The sequence below is a fragment of the Podarcis raffonei genome, chromosome Z, assembly GCF_027172205.1.
Source record: "Podarcis raffonei isolate rPodRaf1 chromosome Z, rPodRaf1.pri, whole genome shotgun sequence".
NCBI classification, from domain to species: domain Eukaryota; kingdom Metazoa; phylum Chordata; class Lepidosauria; order Squamata; family Lacertidae; genus Podarcis; species Podarcis raffonei.
In genome coordinates this window covers 23,511,095-23,531,109 of record NC_070621.1, presented here as the reverse complement: position 1 = coordinate 23,531,109, position 20,015 = coordinate 23,511,095, and the positions used below count along the sequence as shown (strand labels likewise).

At 41.9% G+C, this 20,015-nt stretch overlaps 1 protein-coding gene and 1 long non-coding RNA gene across 3 annotated transcripts in view; one reads left to right on the top strand and one right to left on the bottom strand.

The window, feature by feature from the left end:
- Nucleotides 1–1,456: 1,456 nt before the first annotated feature.
- On the bottom strand, nucleotides 1,457–6,676 carry LOC128406364 (uncharacterized). Its single transcript, XR_008328480.1, has 3 exons — nucleotides 6,558–6,676; nucleotides 3,121–3,285; nucleotides 1,457–2,352 (listed from the first exon to the last, which is right to left on the bottom strand). It is a non-coding gene; the product is annotated as an uncharacterized LOC128406364 (long non-coding RNA).
- Nucleotides 6,535–20,015, top strand: part of LOC128406363 (cysteine-rich hydrophobic domain-containing protein 2-like) — a 32,229-nt gene continuing 18,748 nt past the window's right edge. For both annotated transcript variants that reach the window (XM_053373692.1, XM_053373691.1), the window contains exon 1: nucleotides 6,535–7,053. In XM_053373692.1, the coding sequence (XP_053229667.1) occupies nucleotides 6,581–7,053 (473 nt within the window). In that variant the 5' untranslated portion in view covers nucleotides 6,535–6,580. The remainder of the gene's footprint in view (nucleotides 7,054–20,015) is intronic.

The following is a 20,015-nucleotide window of genomic DNA, read 5'->3' as shown; positions in this document are numbered from 1 at the left end:
CGGTGTGCGTTCTTTCAAAAGAATCACCAACAGAATTCCCATACAGAAAACAAGTTGGAAGACACTCTTAAAGGCCTCCTTTGATTGAGAAACAGAGGAATGTATCTTCATTATAAAATAATACTATTTAACTTTTATATAAGCAGAGATTTGAATCCATGTCTCCTCTAGGCAAATCTGACCACTCTATTTTCATTCACTTTATGTAAGATGTCATACATATTATAAACATGGTATAGCTCAAGCAAAGGGCCCTTTGCTGCAGCAAAAAAAGTTCACACCTCCAGCTGCATGCCTTTGCTTTATTTATCTGGTATTCATTTATTTTTCTGTGTATTTGGAGGGGGGACGTTTAGTGAGATGAGAGATTTTCCACGACAGTGGGTTCTGTTTATGATCTAAGATTCTGTGGCATTAGAGCAGTTCAACCAATCACTACCAGACATTTTACTGCTATTATTAGATTATCTCTTAGTGCAGAGGTAGCCAACATAGTGGCCTTCAGCTGATTTGGACTACAGCTTCCCATCATCCTTGTCCATTGGTAATGCTAACTGACGCTGATGGGAGTTGGAGTCTAACAAAGGTTGGAGGGTATAATGTGCATTACAATACAGTGGTACCTATGGTTACGAACACTTCTGGTTACAAATGCTTCAGGTTACGAGCTCCACTAACCCGAAAGTAGCTGCTCCTGGTTGCAACCTTTGCTCTAAGATGCAAATGGAAATTGCGTGCCAGAGGCACACGCACAGCAAGAGGCCCCAGTAGCGAAAGCGGGCCTCAGGATAAGAATGGTTTCAGCTTAAGAATGGACCACTGGAACGAATTAAGTTTGTAACTAGAGGTACCACTGTATAGAGCTTTGCATATTGCAATTAAGATGCAATACTAAATACAGACAATCAACAACATACATTTTATAGACAAAAAGTCTTCTACATTGGATACAACTTAATCTTTCTTTTCTTTTTTTAACGCAGGGGCATTTGCATAAGGCAGATTTATATGTTTCACATAACTACTGTGTAAGTAAACCCAATAACTGCTCCACTTAAGACAAAGCAAGCTAGGGTAGGGGATGAAGAAGGGCAAGGGGAGGAGGTGTCTAAGTTCTCCCCCACCTGAGGGTCTGAGTGCCAGACATCTGTTTCCAAGGGTAACCATGCATGTGAAACCTGAAGGGTTTGGGTTGGTTTACTTTTTTAAACAGAGATGTCCAAACTGTGTTTGTGCTACATGTTAGTGTGTCGCTTGCAGTGTGTAGGTGTGTTGCAAAAACACTCCCTAAACTCCTCTAGGGGCTGGAAAGGGGTTAGTTTAACCTCCAGTTTGCTAGTTAAATTGAATTACTGTGTCATGAAATGATGAATGTCTAAAAAGTGTGTCATTAACATGAAAAGTTTGGAAAGCTCTCTTTTAAAAGAAAGGCAGGATAGCATATTTTTTAAAAATAAATAAATAATTTAAAAGAAGTTAGCATCAGGAGGGGAAAATATTTGCCCAATAGAAGAAGCTGCCAGGAATTGATTAAGCAAGGATGTGTTGCATAGATTCTATATGGTCTGCAACAATAGTGTTTTAGAACCAGGAATCATCAGAAAAATAGGTCTTCCTGAGGAATAAACACAGGTGATGGGAAGCTTGGTGAGAAACAAAACTCCTTACCTAAATGGTTTCTCTAAAAAAACAGCTACAAGAGCATATACAATGGGTTGCTGAAAAGATGAAATAAAAAGCCCCTCCCCTATTTTTTTATAAAAATGCATAGGCACAAGAAATAGGGGAAGGGCTATAGCTCAGTGGTACAACTGTTTTACATACAAAAGGGCCAAGTCCCCAGCATTTATAGGTAGGGCTTAGAGAAATGCGTCTGAATCCCTAGAATGCCACTGCCAGTCAGTGCCAATACTGAGTTAGATTATGCAACAGTCTGAATAAGACAGCTTCCTATGTTCCTGTATGTTAAATGAAGGTCTATAGCTCAATGGTAGAGCACATGTTTTGCAGACAAAGGTCCCAGGTTCAATCCCTAGCCTTTCCATTAAGGGCTGGGAAATATTCCTGGCTGAAACCCTAGAGATTCCCTGCTAAATCAGCATAGATGGATCAATGGTCTGAACTGATATAACACAACTTCCTATACTTCTAAAATGTGTATAATCTGAATATTAATTTCACAATGCAAGTGAGCTGTGCCAACTTTCTCTTAGCCAAGTGTGCCATTGGTTTTAAGACCTCTCATAGTGAGCCACAGACCTTTTTAACACTTCTTTTAAACAGCTTTGATATGCAGAACTGTGTCTTCCTTCTCTTTTCTTCAGCAGCTAAATTGCCTGAAAGGGTGCTAATCTTCACAGCAAATAAAAAAAAGTTTCTTTCAGCTTTATTGTCTTTAGAAGAAATGTTCTGTGAATTTTATGAGGGGGGAATAGGTTAAACTCCCCCTCCCTCATCTCTGTTATTCTTATTTACTAAAGAGGTGTTAGAATAAGAGCACTTAAATTTTATCTCTTGCATTTGCAATTTTAAGACTTTATAGTTTGTAACTTGAAATGCAATTATCTGTCACAGAAAGGTTTTTCTTACTCAGAAATTATAGATATTTTAACAAATCTTATCCAATGCATAGGAACTGCTTTGAGCATTTGAAATGCCCTGTGAACATACTATGGGTTGTATCCAACTGAATCATACTCAGAGTAAACCAGCTGAAGCCTATGTTTATTTGTATCCTTAATTTCAACTAGTTTGCTCTTCAGTATGAATAGCATTGGATGAAATATGACCCAAGTATACCAATTCTATGCATGCTTATGAAGAAGCCACACTCAGTTCAAGGGGCTAAACCCCAATAAAATGTGCATAGCAGCCTTACAGACTGATCCTAGGTTTGCTTACCCTTAAGTAAGTCCTTGTGAGATCTGAAGAATCTACTTCTAAGTAACTGTGTGTATAAGTGAACACTTGTGCAGACTTGTTAAGGAGTCTTAATGAATTAAGTTCCAGTGATTTAAAAGTAAATATTCATATGACTGGTCTGCAAGTTATAATAATTAAATGAGCAATAACAAAAAAATTATACAGATTCAGGTAGGTAAATGGAAATTATACAATCACCTTTAGGGATTTCACTCAAAAGGATTTAGCTATTTTAGCGAAATATGTCTCAGTGCACTATTTAAAGAAACCTTCCAGATTCAGTTGAACAGGGTTCCATTCTGAGATTTTGCAGAAATCAGTAAAAGAAATTAGGCATCCATCTATTTCTGTCCGCTTGTTTTCCTGGAGATGAAAGAGAAGTTGACATTTGTTTAGGGCTTGTAAATTCCAAACCAATTGGTTTGTGTGTCTGAATGTGAAATGAGGTCTCAATAAGAACTTCTTGCTGCTCTTTTGTGTGGCATGTGCTTCATCTTAACACCTCAATGGAGTTTAGGGAACTACTTTAAAGGATACTTTGCATTACAGTTTGTTCCAAAACTTTCACATCAAAACAACCTGGGAAGATCAGAAAGGTTTGTTAAGAACCCAAATCAACACTGTAGAAGTTACATGTGTTTTATTTATTTTTAGTCAGTGTTGATTTCAAAAAAATTTTTAATATGTTTAATATCTGTTTTAACTTTTTATCAGAAATTTTAATGTTTTATTTTATACTGTTGTAAACCTCTTTTTTTAAATGTAAATGAATAAGGCCCCTAATCCCCTCCTCACACAATGCCAGGAACGTTGGGGACCAAATATTGCAGGCAGAATTTTTGTATGGATCCTACCCTTTTGAAATGTTGAGCATTGGTGTGTTTAGGCAAATGTCTGAACAGTGACTTCTAAATACATGGAGCCCAATCCACTGGAAATTTGTGTTGAAGAGGCTTTTCTCAAAAGAGCTTCCTTGTAGGTTGTGCCCATGAGAAGTAAAATAGTAGTAGTAGTAATAATAATAATAATAATAATAATAAATTTATTTATACCCCAGCCAGGGCCAGGTTCATGGTGGCTAACACCAGATATGAATTACAATAAAACATAATAGAAAAAACAGCAACAAACAAACAGTTAATTAAAATATGGTTTAAAATAGAAGTACATTACACTCAGGCTGCAATCCAGCCACATTTATCTTGAGGTAAACACCACTAAATTCAACAGGACTTATTTCTGAGCTAAGTATACATGTTTAGGATTACATTTTGATAAGATTGTACATGATCAAATGAAAGTACTTTTCCACACTGTAAGTAATCATATGGAGATTATTAAAATCTTTTGAATACAATATTTTCTCAATCCTGCAGAATTGTATTTTCAACTGGCTCAACTTTTATTATAAATTTGTATCATGGATAAACTGATGAATTTCTGAGTTAATAATAGTTTTTTAAAATATGCAATTATGTTATTTCATTTGTGGTTCTTTGTGGTTCTTCAGCAATGTCTTGGAGGATTACATACGTAACGGCAAGGAAATGTTTTATTTTTGTCAAAATAATTATGATTGTAAAATATCATTTCAACACACTTATAAAATGCATACTATGTACCTTGGACTACCACAGGACGAAAGGGAGAAATGTGCTAAGAGGAAGGTACGCTTGGCAAACCCTCACTGTGATCAACTCCCAGCCGGAAACCTATTTCCCCACTGTGGAAGGGCGTGTGGATCCAGAATTGGCCTCTACGGTCACTTTCGGTCTCAGTTAAAACAGTGTTCATGGAAGACAATCTTACTCAGCTATGAGTGATTGTCAAAGACGAAGACTACCACATTATTACAGATTTACAGCTATAGTGGTAAATAACATGTTCCTAAATAAATGCAGTCATTTTGTATTGAATTCTCTACTTCTGTCTGGAACAAGGGCTAACCAACTAGCAGCCTGGGGCCTGAACCTACCAATCTGGCACAAAATTAGACGGATCACCCTTATTATCCACTTTGACTGCTTTCCCCTGCAGGTGCAATGCAGGCAAAGGGCTCTTTACAGAGCAAACTCATCCATTCCCATGTGTTGTGAAGACCTTTCTCCCATTACCAAAGTTATCCCTAGTGAGGCCAGAGATGTAGCAATATGGCAGATGTCCTGTCACCTGAGTTTTAGTCTCCTTGTGTGGGGTTTTATATATTGGTGGCGTTGTGCTGCTCTGGAGTGCTGAATTACACCATATCCTATGATGCACTGTTATGCAACATTTTTAAGTCAATGGGAAAGAGCTCCCCTGTATAAAGTTATGCCATCCATAAAGGCATTATCAAGCAGTAAGGAGTATAACATACATCAAATAGGAGTCACCAATGTTTGGAGGCCAATGGGTGTATTAGTGCAGTAGACCCTGGTCACATAACAGCTGTTGAGGGTGTGTGGCACCACTAACTGGCCGTTGTGGGATGTGTGACATCACACAAAATAGCTGCCACATCTAAAAGAGCAGAAAAGGGCCCACAAAATGGTGCAGCCATGTCCCCACACCATTAATGAAGGAAAGGCACCAGTGTCAGCCGCTGCTGCACTCAAAGGAAAGCTTTTTATACGCCTCTTCTGCCTAATGACACCTAATGAAATGTGGGCACATTAAGGAAGTGTTCTTTGTAGAGGATGCTAAGCCAGTGCAAATATGAACCAAGCAAGAAGAGCAAACAGTGTCTTGTGCTCTATAGATTTTTGAGGTGATATTTATTGAGACATTTAGCAAGTGCCATAGGAAGTACTGGCAAGCACACTGGTGCCTGCCGGGAATCACACTGGCAATCTCTTGGATGCAGAGTGTTTTTCTATGCTGCTGCTGACTTCCCTCTGTCAACATACCTTCACTGATGGAATGGTGCTGCCAATATATTCCACTGGTGGCAGACTATTGTTTTGCTGCCATAGCAGGGCTTTTGTCAAATCCTATAGCTCCACAACCAGTGGATCCTGCACAAAGGACTGCACTCTATATTCTTCTCTCTCATGAACAGTGAGGCAAGTTTTGCCACAGCAGTCCACATTTGCACCTCAGTTGCTGCCAACTCTCCCTCTCTTGCATTTAACAAATAGTTAAATGAACCAAATAATAATAAAGATACAATAATTCAGTCAACATTTGTGGTTTCTATTTTTTTTGGGGGGGGGGAATAGTTTTATTGCTCATTGCTTTGTGAGGTGGAGACCTTGAAGAGGATATTTATTCATTTTTTTCCACAAGCCCTTCCTTTAGCAGTTGGGGTTGTGCATTTACTTGCTTTTTATACAGATAGGTATAGTCTCTGTTTAATAATTTAAAGACCACTGCCTTTAGGGCAGCCTTTCTCAACCTGTGGGTCCCCAGATGTTGTTGAACTACAACTCCCCTCACCCTCAGCTAGCAAGGCCAGAGCTCAGGGATGATGGGAGTTGTAGTCCAACATCTGGGGACCCACAAGTGGAGAACCGCTGCTTTTGGGGGTGTGGGTTTTACGAAGAAACTCCATTTTTCCACGTGGCAAGGAGCTCAGTCTCTCACTTGGCTGCTTTTTACTTTCATCTGACGTGCCAGCCAACGATTTTTTCCGCACTCCTTATCCCTTGTCAAACCACCTGCGTGTTTCCACTGCTGGGTGATGAAGAAAACTTCTCAACCCAGAAAGCCGGGAAACCATTCACAGGACCAGGCTATGTGGGTCGTCGCAGCCGAAATCGCACCACCTCTTACTTCTTCAGGTGCTTCCCGGCCTCTAAACTGTCTTCAGCTTCGGTTTCGTCTCCAAAAGCCTCGGCGGCAGCGGCGGCCCCACTCGGCGCATGCCCACAGGCCTCCCGCGAGCCAGCGACTAACTGCCGCCAACCTGGGCCACCCCCCCCATCTCCCGCGAGCGGGGCGCACGCGCGTTTCCAGATCGCGAGCCGGAGAGGGAGGGGGGGCGATGAGCGTCCTGCTCCCCAACATGGCTGACTTTGACACTATCTATGAGCTGGAGGAGGAGGAAGACGAAGAGGAGGAGGAGTCCGAGACTGTGGTGAGGAGTCAGGAGCTGCCGCGGCTCCGGGACGCGCCTGAACCCGTGGCTGTGAGGGGCGCCGGGCAAATCACTGTGTAAGGAAACCTGGGGAGGGGGTGACGGGGAGAGGGAGAGGGCGGCTGCTGGCTGACGGGACTGGGCAGGGGGCGGGGCGAAAGGGGGCGGGGCGAGGGAAGAAGGGGAGGGCGGCGGTGACGCGGGTGAGGGTTGTGGGGAAGGAGGGGTTTGGGCTCGCTGGCTACAGGCCTGCCTGGCGCCGAGGGTGCCTCTGAGGGAGTGCAGAGCATAGCTGTCAACTTGAAAAGTTGAAAATAAGGGATTTGAAAATAAGGAATCAGCAGCCTCACCTGTCTATGGGATATCTAATAATCCGGGATAGCAGCGGGAAACGGCACTGGAATAAGGGAATTTCCCGCAAAAAAAGGGAAGGTTGACAGCTATGGTGCAGAGAGCGCAGTTTCCTCATTCAACTCATCAGATGCTTCGGAACTCCGTGAAGCAGAGGGAGCCCCTGAGTGTGTGCAGAGAGCCATTCGTGCAGCCCTTTTTCGTTTTCTTTCGTGGGGATGAGACCTTGCGAAGGAGGAGGTGCAGAGGTCCCTTCCTGCAGCACATTTCATTTCATTCTCGTTGGAAGTGCTTGCAGCTCGGGAGGGTTATGCGGGGGGTCCTTCATGGAATATCTCACTCGGCACTAGGGCCCTGCGATCCTCATGAGCAGCTTTGTACTGTGTTTTCATTTGTCGCCCCTTTTCTGGCAAATCCTCGTGCAGCAGAGGAGGCGGGCTGGGAACGGGAGAAGGGCTTTCAGATCAGAAGGTGTTTGGGGTACAGATTTATACGCGCACATGTGGATAATGGATATATGACAAGTGCCCAATTTTATTGCTTGGAAGGGGGTTTGCTACGGAATGAAGCAAATCTGGAGATAACACACTGAGGCTTAATTGAATGAGTTGTGGTCAACCTACAATAAATACTGTATAAAGCACAACTCCTCACCCCACAACACAGACACCTGCCACATCCCCTTAGATGCCTTGGGATTCAGTTATGGCTCTCTCTCATTTGGTTGCATTAAAAAACAAAAACCCTGTTAATTTAAAACTTTTTCTAAAAAATTGCTAAGTTGGGCTGGGGAGAGGACCCATAATTATATTACTCCAATAAAACACTATTGAGGCAAGTAAAATTAGATTGATTTGAGGCCTGCAGGACTAGTAAACGGACATCTCCAAACAATCTGGTCATGCTGTCATAAGAATCCTGGGTTTTTCTGAATGACTGCAAAATAGAATCAACCCCTCTAGGCTGGTTGGTTTGCTAACTTTTCGTCTAGCTTAATTTAGCCAGTTGAGTTCTGTACTGCAGTAAAGGCAAAAGGCACAGCTATATGGGTTTTGCATGTTTTATTCATAACGGCATTTTGATCCCACCTTTCCATTTTAATGTTAGCAGCATGTTTATTAAAAGCAACCAACATTTTAAAAGCAATATACAAATTAAAAATAGGTTGGAGCAGTACATAAAAATTATTGAAATATTGCAAAGTTTAGCAACTGAACAGGGCTGATACTTTCAGTAAAGCAGCAGTTCAGAAGTTGTTCTCTTTGGATTAGAACAAAAACTCTTGAGTCTCACATAACTGCTGATAGTTTACACAAATAGGGTCATTTGAAAAAAATTACATGTATTGTTTATTTAAAAAATATATTTTATGCTATGAAAACCACACTTCTTAATATTGCTCTTGAATTTTACTCACACTTCTCCAAAAATGGTTCATGATAGTCAGTGTTGTATACTGTGCTACTGAATAGAAAAGGAACATCTTAATACAACAAGGGAACCATCTTTTATTTCTAAGAAATACAGTGGTACCTCGGGTTAAGTACCTAATTTGTTCTGGAAGTCTGTTCTTAACCTGAAACTGTTCTTAACCTGAAGCACCACTTTAGCTAATGGGGCCTCCTGCTGCTGCTGCGCCACCGGAGCACGATTTCTGTTCTCATCCTGAAGCAAAGTTCTTAACCCGAAGCACTATTTCTGGGTTAGCAGAGTTTGTAACCTGAAGCGTATGTAACCTGAAGCATATGTAACCTGAGGTACCACTGTACTTTTGATTTTTACCATATCATTTTAAAAAGCATCTTCTAAACCTTTTATTAATCCTTAATAATTGTAGTCTTTTAAACACCATAAGCATTGTTTTATCATTTTATATTTATTGGATTTGCACTCAGACTCTTTGGTCTTTGAAATAAGTGAGCGTACTTTGCACAGTATTTGTCAATTTGTTTCTCAGCTGTTTTCTTACAAACATCAGGTTGGATGTTTTGGATTGCACCCACTCTGTATTTCATTTTTTTCTACTCTATTTAATAAACCTTTATCACACATTATTGCTATATCTACTCCTTTTGGGAGTAGCGTTTGCATCTTGTATTTCTTGTTTTCCTACTGTCCTATATGTCATCTCAGTATATTTTCCTTCTTTCTTCTGTATTCCCATCCTGTTTGCTTAAGCCAGTGATGGTCAAACTCGGCCCTCCAGCGCTTTGGGAACTGCAATTCCCATCATATCCCTGACCACTGGTCCTGTTAGCTAGGGATGATGGGAGTTGTAGTCCAAAAACAACTGGAGGGCCGAGTCTGGCCATCACTGGCTTAAGCTGTGCCTTGGTTCATTTTGAGAAATATGAATACATTCAGTTCCCCATTATGCATCTCATTTCTTGTTAAATCACTGAATTATTTACAAAAAATGTTTAAATTAATACACTGGCTACATTAAATTTAATGTTTAAATTAATACACTAATTAATTCCTGTGGTTGTTTGGTGAATAGACTGTCTGCATGGTTAAGCCGTGGTTTGTTGAACAAATCATGAATTTTCCCACAGACAATCAAACAAATCATGGCTTGTTTTTCCCAAATTTGATTTATTGTCCAACCACTCTTGCCTCGTGGCTTGTAGTTCAGTGAGTGTCTGAGGAAACCTTGGTTAAGGAAGAGTGCCAAGTTCACAGGTAATCACACATAATGAAGCCATAGCTAATGCAAACCAAGATTCAAAAGCCATTCACAAACTGCATCTTCAAATTGTGGCCTGCTAGTAAACAAACCATTACTGAGGTGGGGAGCTTGGTTCATAAATAATGCTTAACTGGGGTTTAATAAATCATAGTTTAATAACATCATCATCATCATCATCATCAAACCTTTATTAGCATCACTTACAAACATTCAGAATAAATAGGCCAGTGCAATCTCGTTGCCATTTCAGCAGTACAGTCATTTGCCAAAGGAAAGAAGAGGCGAGCAATCTATTTCATCTCTGTGGGTCTCCAGCAAGGGCAGGGTCCTGTAGTGTAATACAGTGGTACCTCGGGTTAAGAACTTAATTCGTTCTGGAGGTCTGTTCTTAACCTGAAACTGTTCTTAACCTGAGGTACCACTTTAGCGAATGGGGCCTCATCCTGAAGCAAAGTCTTAACCCGAGGCACTATTTCTGGGTTAGCGGAGTCTGTATCCTGAAGCGTCTGTAACCTGAAGCATCTTTAACCTGAGGTACCACTGTAGAGGAACTTAGCTACTGTCTTGGTGAGCTCCTGGTCTCTCGCCTGTAATAAGAAGCGAATGACCTCTGTCTCTGGTTTCCATATTGGGATACATACATTGGGATACATAGTTGGTCTAAAAATTGTTGGTGGAGATCATCATACATTTTTAAGGACCATGTGAGCTAGAGTTTCCACCAGCTGGGCATCACATGAGCAGATCCTATCTCCTTCTGCCATACCCGCGAACCTACCCCAAAGGAGGTTAGGATTAGAATTGAACCTAGCCAGCGAAAAAGCCCTTCTTTCTTGCGGGTTAAACAAAAATTGTAGATAATTGAGGTTAAATTCCTGCGCCCAAGAAAGTCAAAAATAAAGAAGGGAACATGTTTTTTCTACAGCTGAAATTGGTTCCTGGTGATCTATGTCCCACAGCCTAGTTTTTAACATGGCCTTGGTGATTGGAAAAGCCACAGCACCCAAGAGATCCTCTGAAAGCCCAAGTTGCTGTATCTTTGTGCAAAACAATTGTAGCCCTGGGGAAGGGAAGGAGTCTGACAGAACTTTGCAAAGTAAAGTATCTTAGTCTGCTGAAAAACAAATGTTTAGCCAGCATAAAAGAAAACTCATCCAGGCAACGATCTCTAGCTTATGTTGGCCTCCCTGTAGACACAGGGCTGCGTAAGGTGCACAGCGTGGGACAGCGAAAATCTTAAATAGAAAGGCTGTCTGCACTCATTCCATTGACTGGGTAAACCCTGACATTTTTTTTGGAAGCCGCCCAGAGTGGCTGGGGAAGCCCAGCCAGATGGGCGGGGTATAAATAATAAATAATAAAATAATAAAATAATATAAATAATAAAATTATTATTATTATTATTATTATTATTATTATTATTATTATTATTATTATTATCATCCAGACTGAAATTCCATAGCGCAGTTGAGCTCTAACTTTGGCATTAAAAACCTTAAGGGCAGAAGTGATGTGTTGGTTACCTCTTGTTGCAAAGAAGCGCATTATGGCCTGCATAGACAGCTTGCTGGCGTTTGCTGCCTCTGCGCAGTGCGAAGACCACTGGAGCATGTGATGGGAAACTGATCCCCAAATAGTTGAATTCGAACACCTGCTGGGTGTGTTTCCCACCAAAAACCCAACTATGGCTCTTACGATAATTCCTGAAAACCATTATTTTGCTTTTATCAAAGTTCATGCTCATTTTCATTCTAGACAGATAGTCGATACAGGCATTTAGCAGATGCTTTAAGCCAATTCCTGACCATGAGAGCAGAATCATATTATCTGCATATAGGAGAATGGGAATTTTTGATGCATTGAGTTTTGGGCTCTGAGCATCCACCAGTTTTAATAATGGGGCAAGGTCATTTAGGAAGAGATTAAAAAGAGAGGGAACAAGAACACAGCCCTGTTTCACACCTTTATTTATAACAACAGGGTCTGACACCTCGTCCCCTGGGGTTATTCTTATACGACAGGTATTATTTGAGTAAAGCTTTTTAATCAAGTAAAGTAACCTAGGGTCTAGGCCCAATGACTCCAGTTTGGACCATAACAGCCCTCTATCAACTGAATCAAAAGCAGCCTTAAGATCTAAAAAGGCCACATATAGGCCTTCTTTATGGTCTTGCGTGTACAGTGGTACCTCGGGTTACATACGCTTCAGTTTACATACGCTTCAGGTTACAGCCTCCACTAACCCAGAAATAGTGCTTCAAGTTAAGAACTTTGCTTCAGGATAAGAACAGAAATCGTGCTCTGGTGGCGCAGCAGCAGCAGCAGGAGGCTCCATTAGCTAAAGTGGTGCTTCAGGTTAAAAACAGTTTTAGGTTAAGTATGGACCTCTGGAATGAATTAAGTACTTAAACCGAGGTGCCACTGTACTTGGCGGCTAAATGGGATAACACTATACAGTTATGTAAAGTGGATTTGCCTGGCCTAAACCCTGCCTGCTGTGGGCCTATGATGTTGTTCACGTCAAGCCACGTGATTAATTTGGATAATAGATGTTTTGCACACAATTTCCCAATATTTGACAATAGATTTATTGGTTGATAGTTGGACGGTATGTTTTTGTCCCCCTTTTTAAAGATTGGGATGATTATGGATTTCTGCCATGAATTAGGCATAATTCCAATTCTGTCCACCACAGTGAATAGTTCTGCTAGAATCGGAGCCCACCAGTCTGGCTTGGCTTTAATTAGTTCAGGCGGGACGGCATCAGGGCCTGCGGCTTTGCCTAGTTTCATCTGAGAAATTAAATTTTCGACTTCAGTAATGGAGACAGGGGGCCACTCAACCAGGGTCGAAGAAGGGGCAAGATCTTGGCTGTCTGATGGAATACAATCGTCGTAGAAGATCGCCTTAAAATGTTCTACCCATGGCATAGGTGGAATCAATGTCAGTCGATGATCTTGGGTCTGTGGGGGGTCTGCAATAACCTTCCAAAATTTCTTATGGTCATTGGTAAGGATGGCTGAAAGCAGTGAATCCCAGCAAGCCTGGTTGTATATTATCTGGCTAAGCTGGATAGACTCCCTAATGAAATATGTGTCAGGCAATTGAGAGGTGCCTGCCTCTCTAGACTCTCAAATATTCTCCTAACCTCTACTATAATGCCTTTGATTTCGTTATCAGTCCACTCGCCAAACCCTGGTTTCTTAGGTGGCCTGTGCGAGTGTGAATGGGGCAATTTGGTTATTAGAGTGTCCATAAGCTCCTCAAACCAAGTGACTCTAGCTATTGGGGAAAGTTCACCACTCCCTACCGAGATGAAGTGAATCACACGATCAGAATGCACCAAGGTTTGGAAAGACGATAGTGTATGCTCGTTAATTCGAATCCTTATGTACTGAGGACACTGTACCTGGGGGTGGGGTGGATTGATTATATATTCTGGCACTCTCAATGGAAAGACAAATTTACATTGAAGAGGGAGATGGTCACTAAGCATAGGATCACCTATGTGGAACTCAACCACTTGGGGCAGCAATTTAGTGGGGACCAGAATATAGTCTACCACACTATTTCCTTGTGAGGAGAGGAAGGTAAAGTTCCCAGAGCCTTCGTAGTCTGGCAGCCCATTAAGCCACACCAAAACCCTGGTGGTAGTCAGCTTGGTGAGCTGTAATCCTGCCAGGTTGATTTCTAAGTCCCGTGATTCTCATTCCCACAAGCAGAAATCAGGGAGGGCAGGACAGTCCAAGATCTCCCAAGCTTTTGTATATACTTCCCGCCCTTGGCATAGGCGGGCATTAAAATCGCCTGTCAAGACAATGGGAAGGAGATCTCATTGACGTGCAAGGAGATCTCATTGATGGTTCTTGGCTATGACAGTAGAGGTGGGAGGATTATACACGTTGACTAGTAACATTTCCTGGCTCTCCAGCTCTATCTTTGTTGCTAAAATTTTGCAATTTGCATTAGTCAAGAGAATGTGTTCACATTTTATATGGGGAGCCACCAGGGTTAGCAAGCCACCCGAGGGCCTGCCTTTCTTGTGACTGCCAGAACCGCATAGGCGTTATAGTCGGCAAAGTCAATGTGCCGTGTCGACCAAGTTTCTTGTAAACAAACTATATTGTGCTCTCTTATTAACTTAACAAAGTCAGGATGGCATAACTTTGAGGACCATCCTGCCACGTTCCATGATAGCAACTTCAGGGAAGAGTGTTGCACCGGGTTTCCCACCTTGGCACAAAGTCAGTCTAAGTAGATGTCATTAGATTGGCTATCACTAGGGGCCCCAGGTGGAACCTGTAGCATTTCCTCTAGTGCCTCAGGGGCGTCAGTTAGACCATGGTCCCTGGTGTCGACGCTTCTTGAACGGTCTGCTGTCGACTCCTTGTTCGAAGTCAAGTAGCCAATTTGGGGGGGGGGGGGTGAGATCGCTAGGACTGAGAGCATCGACGGGAATATGCATCCCAGAAATCGTTCCCAGGGGTTCTTCTTCTGTTGAGGTGTCCTCTAGTGCCAGCATAACCAAGTCAGCATTTGCGAGGCAAGATGAAGGTTGATGTACTAAGATATTAACTTCTTGCAGATGGGCTTTGAGGCAGTCCTGGAACACAGGTGGGAGAATAGGTTGCTTAGTAGTTTGTGATACATCCGGCAGGTTAGGCATTATGTTACCTATCAGGGAAGTTTCTGGTTGGTCCTCGGCTGGGCAGAATCGCAACTCAGCGCTTGGGGTGACCGGCTTCCCAGTGTGCATCTCCTGATCGAGTTCAGATAATTCCCCAGACATCTGTGTAGTTTCTCACCTTGCTCGCTCATCCTCCTTAACTGGGGGCAAAGTCTGTTCTATTGGCAGAAGTGTGGATGAAGTATCTATAGTGTCATACATGCTAATTCACTGTATAGTTGGGTCCAGTCCCTTGGTCTGCAAATGCCTTTCTTGGTTGGGTGAGTCCCTTACTGGGGATTCCTCCTGTAGAAAGGCCAGTATCTCCTCTTTTCCAGACCTATCATTATTCATATTCCTGCTGCCCACATGAGCAGGTTCATGGGGGTTTACCCTAGGCTTGTTGAGGTCACGCATCGAATCTTGAATACTATTTGTTATTTCTTCAATTTCCTCTACTATAGAGTTAGTTAGGGTTATGTTTATCATTGCTCTTTCCTCGACATTCCTAAGGAGCGGAGATTTCTTTAGAGCCACTCTTTGAGGCCCTCCTGTATTAGCTGCAGCTGTATCAGTCAGAGGAACTGGAAGATTTCCACGTTGGCTTAACCTTGAAGGTGGTGCAAAGCTTGGGTCGGGGGATAGTTTAATAAGCCACGGTTTAGCATTATGTGGGAACCAGGCCAATATTCATTCAGACTAAGCAGAGTACTTGCTTTTCTTGCGTTCTGCTCATCATACCTCCTTCCCTAGCCACCAATACATTCATAGTTACATTCTTATTTCAGACATTGTGCTATATTAGTTGCAGCCCTTTTCCTTTCTGACCTATGTTTATGTAGGATGCTCATTTCAGCCTGTCAATCTCTAAGCCTTTTCAAGGAGCAAAACCTCATATATTATATAATGCATCACATGCAGGACCTGCTTTTCTTGTAGGATTTTTTCCTCCCTGAGGTACTGTTTGCTGTTTGCAATCCATTACATATTACTGTTCCCATTTTTACATAATACTATGCTATTTCATTCATCCAAAAGCCTGAGGTGGCACAAAATTGAGAAAATCACTTGGTGGTGCCAAGTATTGATCTCCCACTGGGCACAATTATGTGAAAGATTACAAACTGCCTCCATTTTGTCCGGCTTTCAGAGGGCAAATCTATTTTATCCATCATTGGGTGGGGCATAGGGCCAGCCCTGGCATTGACCTCCGAAAGCCGGGAAATCTCTCTATGCATGGGAATAAATAAATAAATAGAGATGGGGTTTACTTCACTCTCCATTTGTTTATTTACTTCCCTCTGCAGCTCTTGATACTCTAAGCCATTTCTACCCTGCCTCTCAAAAGCTGCACGTGTTGCTGCTAACCCTGCCATTGAATGGCTGAGAGCAACCTGGCAGCTTGGAAGCCCATGGAAAAATAGACTGGGGTCATTTACTTCTGAGTTAAAAGAAATAAAAATAAACCTTGCCATGTTGTTCAAGCCTATTTTCTACCTTCTCTCCTTCTGTGTGTGTGCATCTCCTGTCTGTTAGGGGATGTTTTTTCACCTCTCCTTTGATATCCATGCTGTAAATCTATAGCTTTAATTTTAGAGAAAGTGTGCTAATTTAAATATTATCCATACAGTAAAATAAAAGTTGTAACAATATGTTAAAGGTAAGTAAACATTTTAAAGTTTCAGATGCCAAAGTAGTAACAGTTGCTTGGACATTAGCCCATTCTCTGCCTCATAATTCTATCCTTATTTCAAACAATGTATTATACTGGTATATAATGATGTTTATCTGGTGACATGTCACATCTCCCACCCCTACTTGCAGCCCTTTCCCATTCTGACCTTTGTTTATGTAGGATGCTCATTTCAGTTTGTTAATCTGCAGGCCTTTTCAAGTAGCAGAAGCTCATAAATCATGGAATTGTAGAATTGTGGAGTTGGAAGGGACCCCAAGGGTCATCTAGTCCAACCTGCTGCAGTGCAGGAAGCTCAGCTAAACATCCATGACAGATGGTCATCATATAATACATTGCATGTAGGGCCTGCTTTTCTCATAGGGATTTTTCCTCTTGAGGTATTTACTCTGTTTCCAGTCCATTATTGCTGTTTTCATTTTTACACAGTGCTAAGCTTTTTCTTTCCACTATAAGTGCTAGCTGTGCAATATTAAGAAGATCCACTTGGTGGCACCACATATTAGCTTCGTATAATGCATTATTTTGTGAAAGATTACAAAAGTGCAGGCAGCGCAAGGGCTCTGTGCTTGCCCATCTTTGGGAAGGAGGGAATGTCTCCATGACTGTGCCAGAGTTCTAGATCTTCCTTCTCGGATCCTCACTCAGCCTGCGCAGGTGGGGCTTGCTTGGAAGTCAAAACTTGTCCCATATAAAAATAGGCTGGGGTTATTTACTTCTAAAGTTAAAGATAAAAATAAACCTTGCCCTGTTGCTTTAGCCCCCTTCCTCCCATCTTCCTTGCTGTGTATGTGTGCACACTTGTATGTATTCAGACATTGTGTTACATCAGATGTTTAGCTGGTGAGATATCACGATGTTGAAAACCAGACAGTGTCCAGACCTAATTGCAGTCCTTTTCTTTTCTGGGTTTACCATATGCAGGATGCTCATTTCACTCTGTCTATCTCCAAACCTTTGCAAGGAGCAGAACCTCATATGTGATATCATACACTACATGCAGGACATGCTTTTCTTGTATGGCTTTTTTTTCTCCTGTGGCACCGCCCTCCTAAAGCCAGCAGAAACCTTATGTGATCCTAGTTTATGCAGGTGTCTCTATGCGTGGGAATAAATAAATGGAGAGTGGGTGTCCTTCACTCTCCGTTTAGTGTTTGCTTCCTTCTGCAGCTCCTGACCTTTTGTGCTATGCCTTCTGAAAATCGCATGCATTACAGTCAAACACTGCATTTTGAATGGCTGCTGCCCTGAACTAGGCTGAATTACAAGCTGCCACTTGTCACATGGAAAAATAGGCAGGTTATTTAATACTGAGTTAAAAATAATAATAAACTTTGTTCTGTTCTTGAAGTCTAGTTTGTACCTTCTCCCCTTCTCTCTGTGTGTGTGCTCCTGTGTGTGTGTCTCTCTTGAGAAGATCCATTTTATCTGACTTTGGGAGAGTGGCTGGTACTGCCCTCCCAAAGTCCAGAAACCTTATGCCTTTGCGTAGATGTCTCTGTGCACGGGGAATAAATAAATGGATAAGCGGTTTCCTTTTTTCTCCATTTATCTATTTATTTCTCTCTGTAGTTCCAGAGACTCATAAGCCCTTTCTGTCTCACATGGCAAGAGATGCGAATGCTGCTGTCCAGTGCTGCTTTGAATAACTGCTGCCTTCAGTTGCTTAAGCCTTGTTTCTTCCTTCTCCCCTTCTGTATCTGTGTGTGTGTCTCTCTTGAGAAGATCCATTTTATCTGACTTTGGGAGGGTGACTGGTACTGCCCTCCCAAAGTCCGGAAACCTTATGCCTTTGCGCAGATGTCTCTGTGCACGGGGAATAAGTAAATGGATAAGCGGTTTCCTTTCTTCTCCATTTATCTATTTATTTCTCTCTGTAGTTCCAGAGACTCATAAGCCCTTTCTGTCTCACATGGCAAGAGATGCGAATGCTGCTGTCCAGTGCTGCTTTGAATAACTGCTGCCTTCAGTTGCTTAAGCCTTGTTTCTCCCTTCTCCCCTTCTGTATTTGAGGGCATGCTTGTGTGTCTTTGTCTCCCTCATGTCTATCAGGGAACATTCTCTCACATTTCCTTTGATATCTATGCTAACAATTACATCTACAACTTTAATTTTAGAGAAAGTGTGCTAATTTAAAAATTATCTGTGTCAGAAAATAACAGTTATAACAATATGTTAAAGGTAAGTAAATATTTATGTTTCAGACCTCTAAATAGTAGCAGTAGCCGGGACATGAGTCCATTTGCCTCTACATAGTTTAATCCTAATTTCAGACACCGTGCTGTATCAGTATATCATGATGCTCACCTACTGGTATACCACAGTGTTTAAAGCCAGACTTGATGTTGGATACTCATTTAAATCTATCAGTCTCTGTGCCTTTTCAAGGAGCAGAACCTCATCTTTCATATGATACATTGCATATAGAACCTGCTTTTCTTGTAGGGATTTGTCATCCCTCAAGTGCTTAATGCTCCTCGCATACCATTATTGCTGCTCTCATTTTTACACTGCGCTATGCTTTTTCATTCATCCAAAAGTCCTAAGTGGTGCAATATTATGAAGATCCACTTGGGGTGCCAAATAGCGGACTCACAAGCCACCATTTTATAAAAGATAACAGTGCCTCCATTTTGTCTGGCTTTTGGAGGGTGGCGCAAGGGCTTGGTCACCACCAGAGCCCTGGCACCTCCTTCCCAATGACAGAAGCATAGTAAGTCCTTGCCCATTTTTTGGAAGAAGGGAAGGGCTCTAGGACCATCCCTGAGCTAGAGGGAGATGGCACACCCTTGAAAAGATCTTTTGCAATCACAGTTTTGTACAGGTGCCTGTGCCCTTTCTGCCTTGCCTCCCCAAAGCAGCTCATGTTGCTGTCCAGCACTGCCTTCAGCCAGGGCTTGCTTCTGGTTATTTACATCTGAGTTAAAAATAATAATAAAAAGCTTGCTCTGTTGTTTAAGCCTCCTTCCCCCCTTCTCCCCTTCTCTCTCTCTGTGTTCTTCTGTATGTGTCTCCTTTGTGTCTGTAAGGGAACCCTCTCTCACCTTTCCTTTCATACCTGTGCTGTTAATTACTTCTACAGATTTAATATTAAAAAAGTGTGCTGATTTAAAATTTATCTGTGCAATAAAATAACAGTGGTAACAATAAGTTAAAGCTAAGTAAATATAAGAACTTTGAGGAGCAGCAGTTGCCAGGACATTGCCCCATTCATCTCTATATAGTTTCATCCTTATTTCAGACATCGTGTTATATTCGTATATTGCGATGTTTAGCTGGTGACATATCACAATGTTGAAAACCAGACATCGTCCAGACCTACTTAGTCTCTCAATCTCCATGCGTTTTGAAGGAGCAGAACCTCATTTATGATACATTGAATACAGGACGTGCTTTTCTTGTAGGGTTTTTTCTCCCCTGAGGTGCTTAACACTGTTTTTAACCCCATTATTGCTGTTCTCATTTTTAAACAGCACAGTGTTATTTCATTCATCCAAAAGTCATAGTTGGTGCAATATTATGAAGATCCACTTGGTGGTACCACATATTAGCTTCACAGAGGGTGCCATTTTGTAAAGATTACAAAGTGCCTCCATTTTGTCTGGCTTTTGGAAAGCGGGGTGGAGGCTCTGGGATGCTG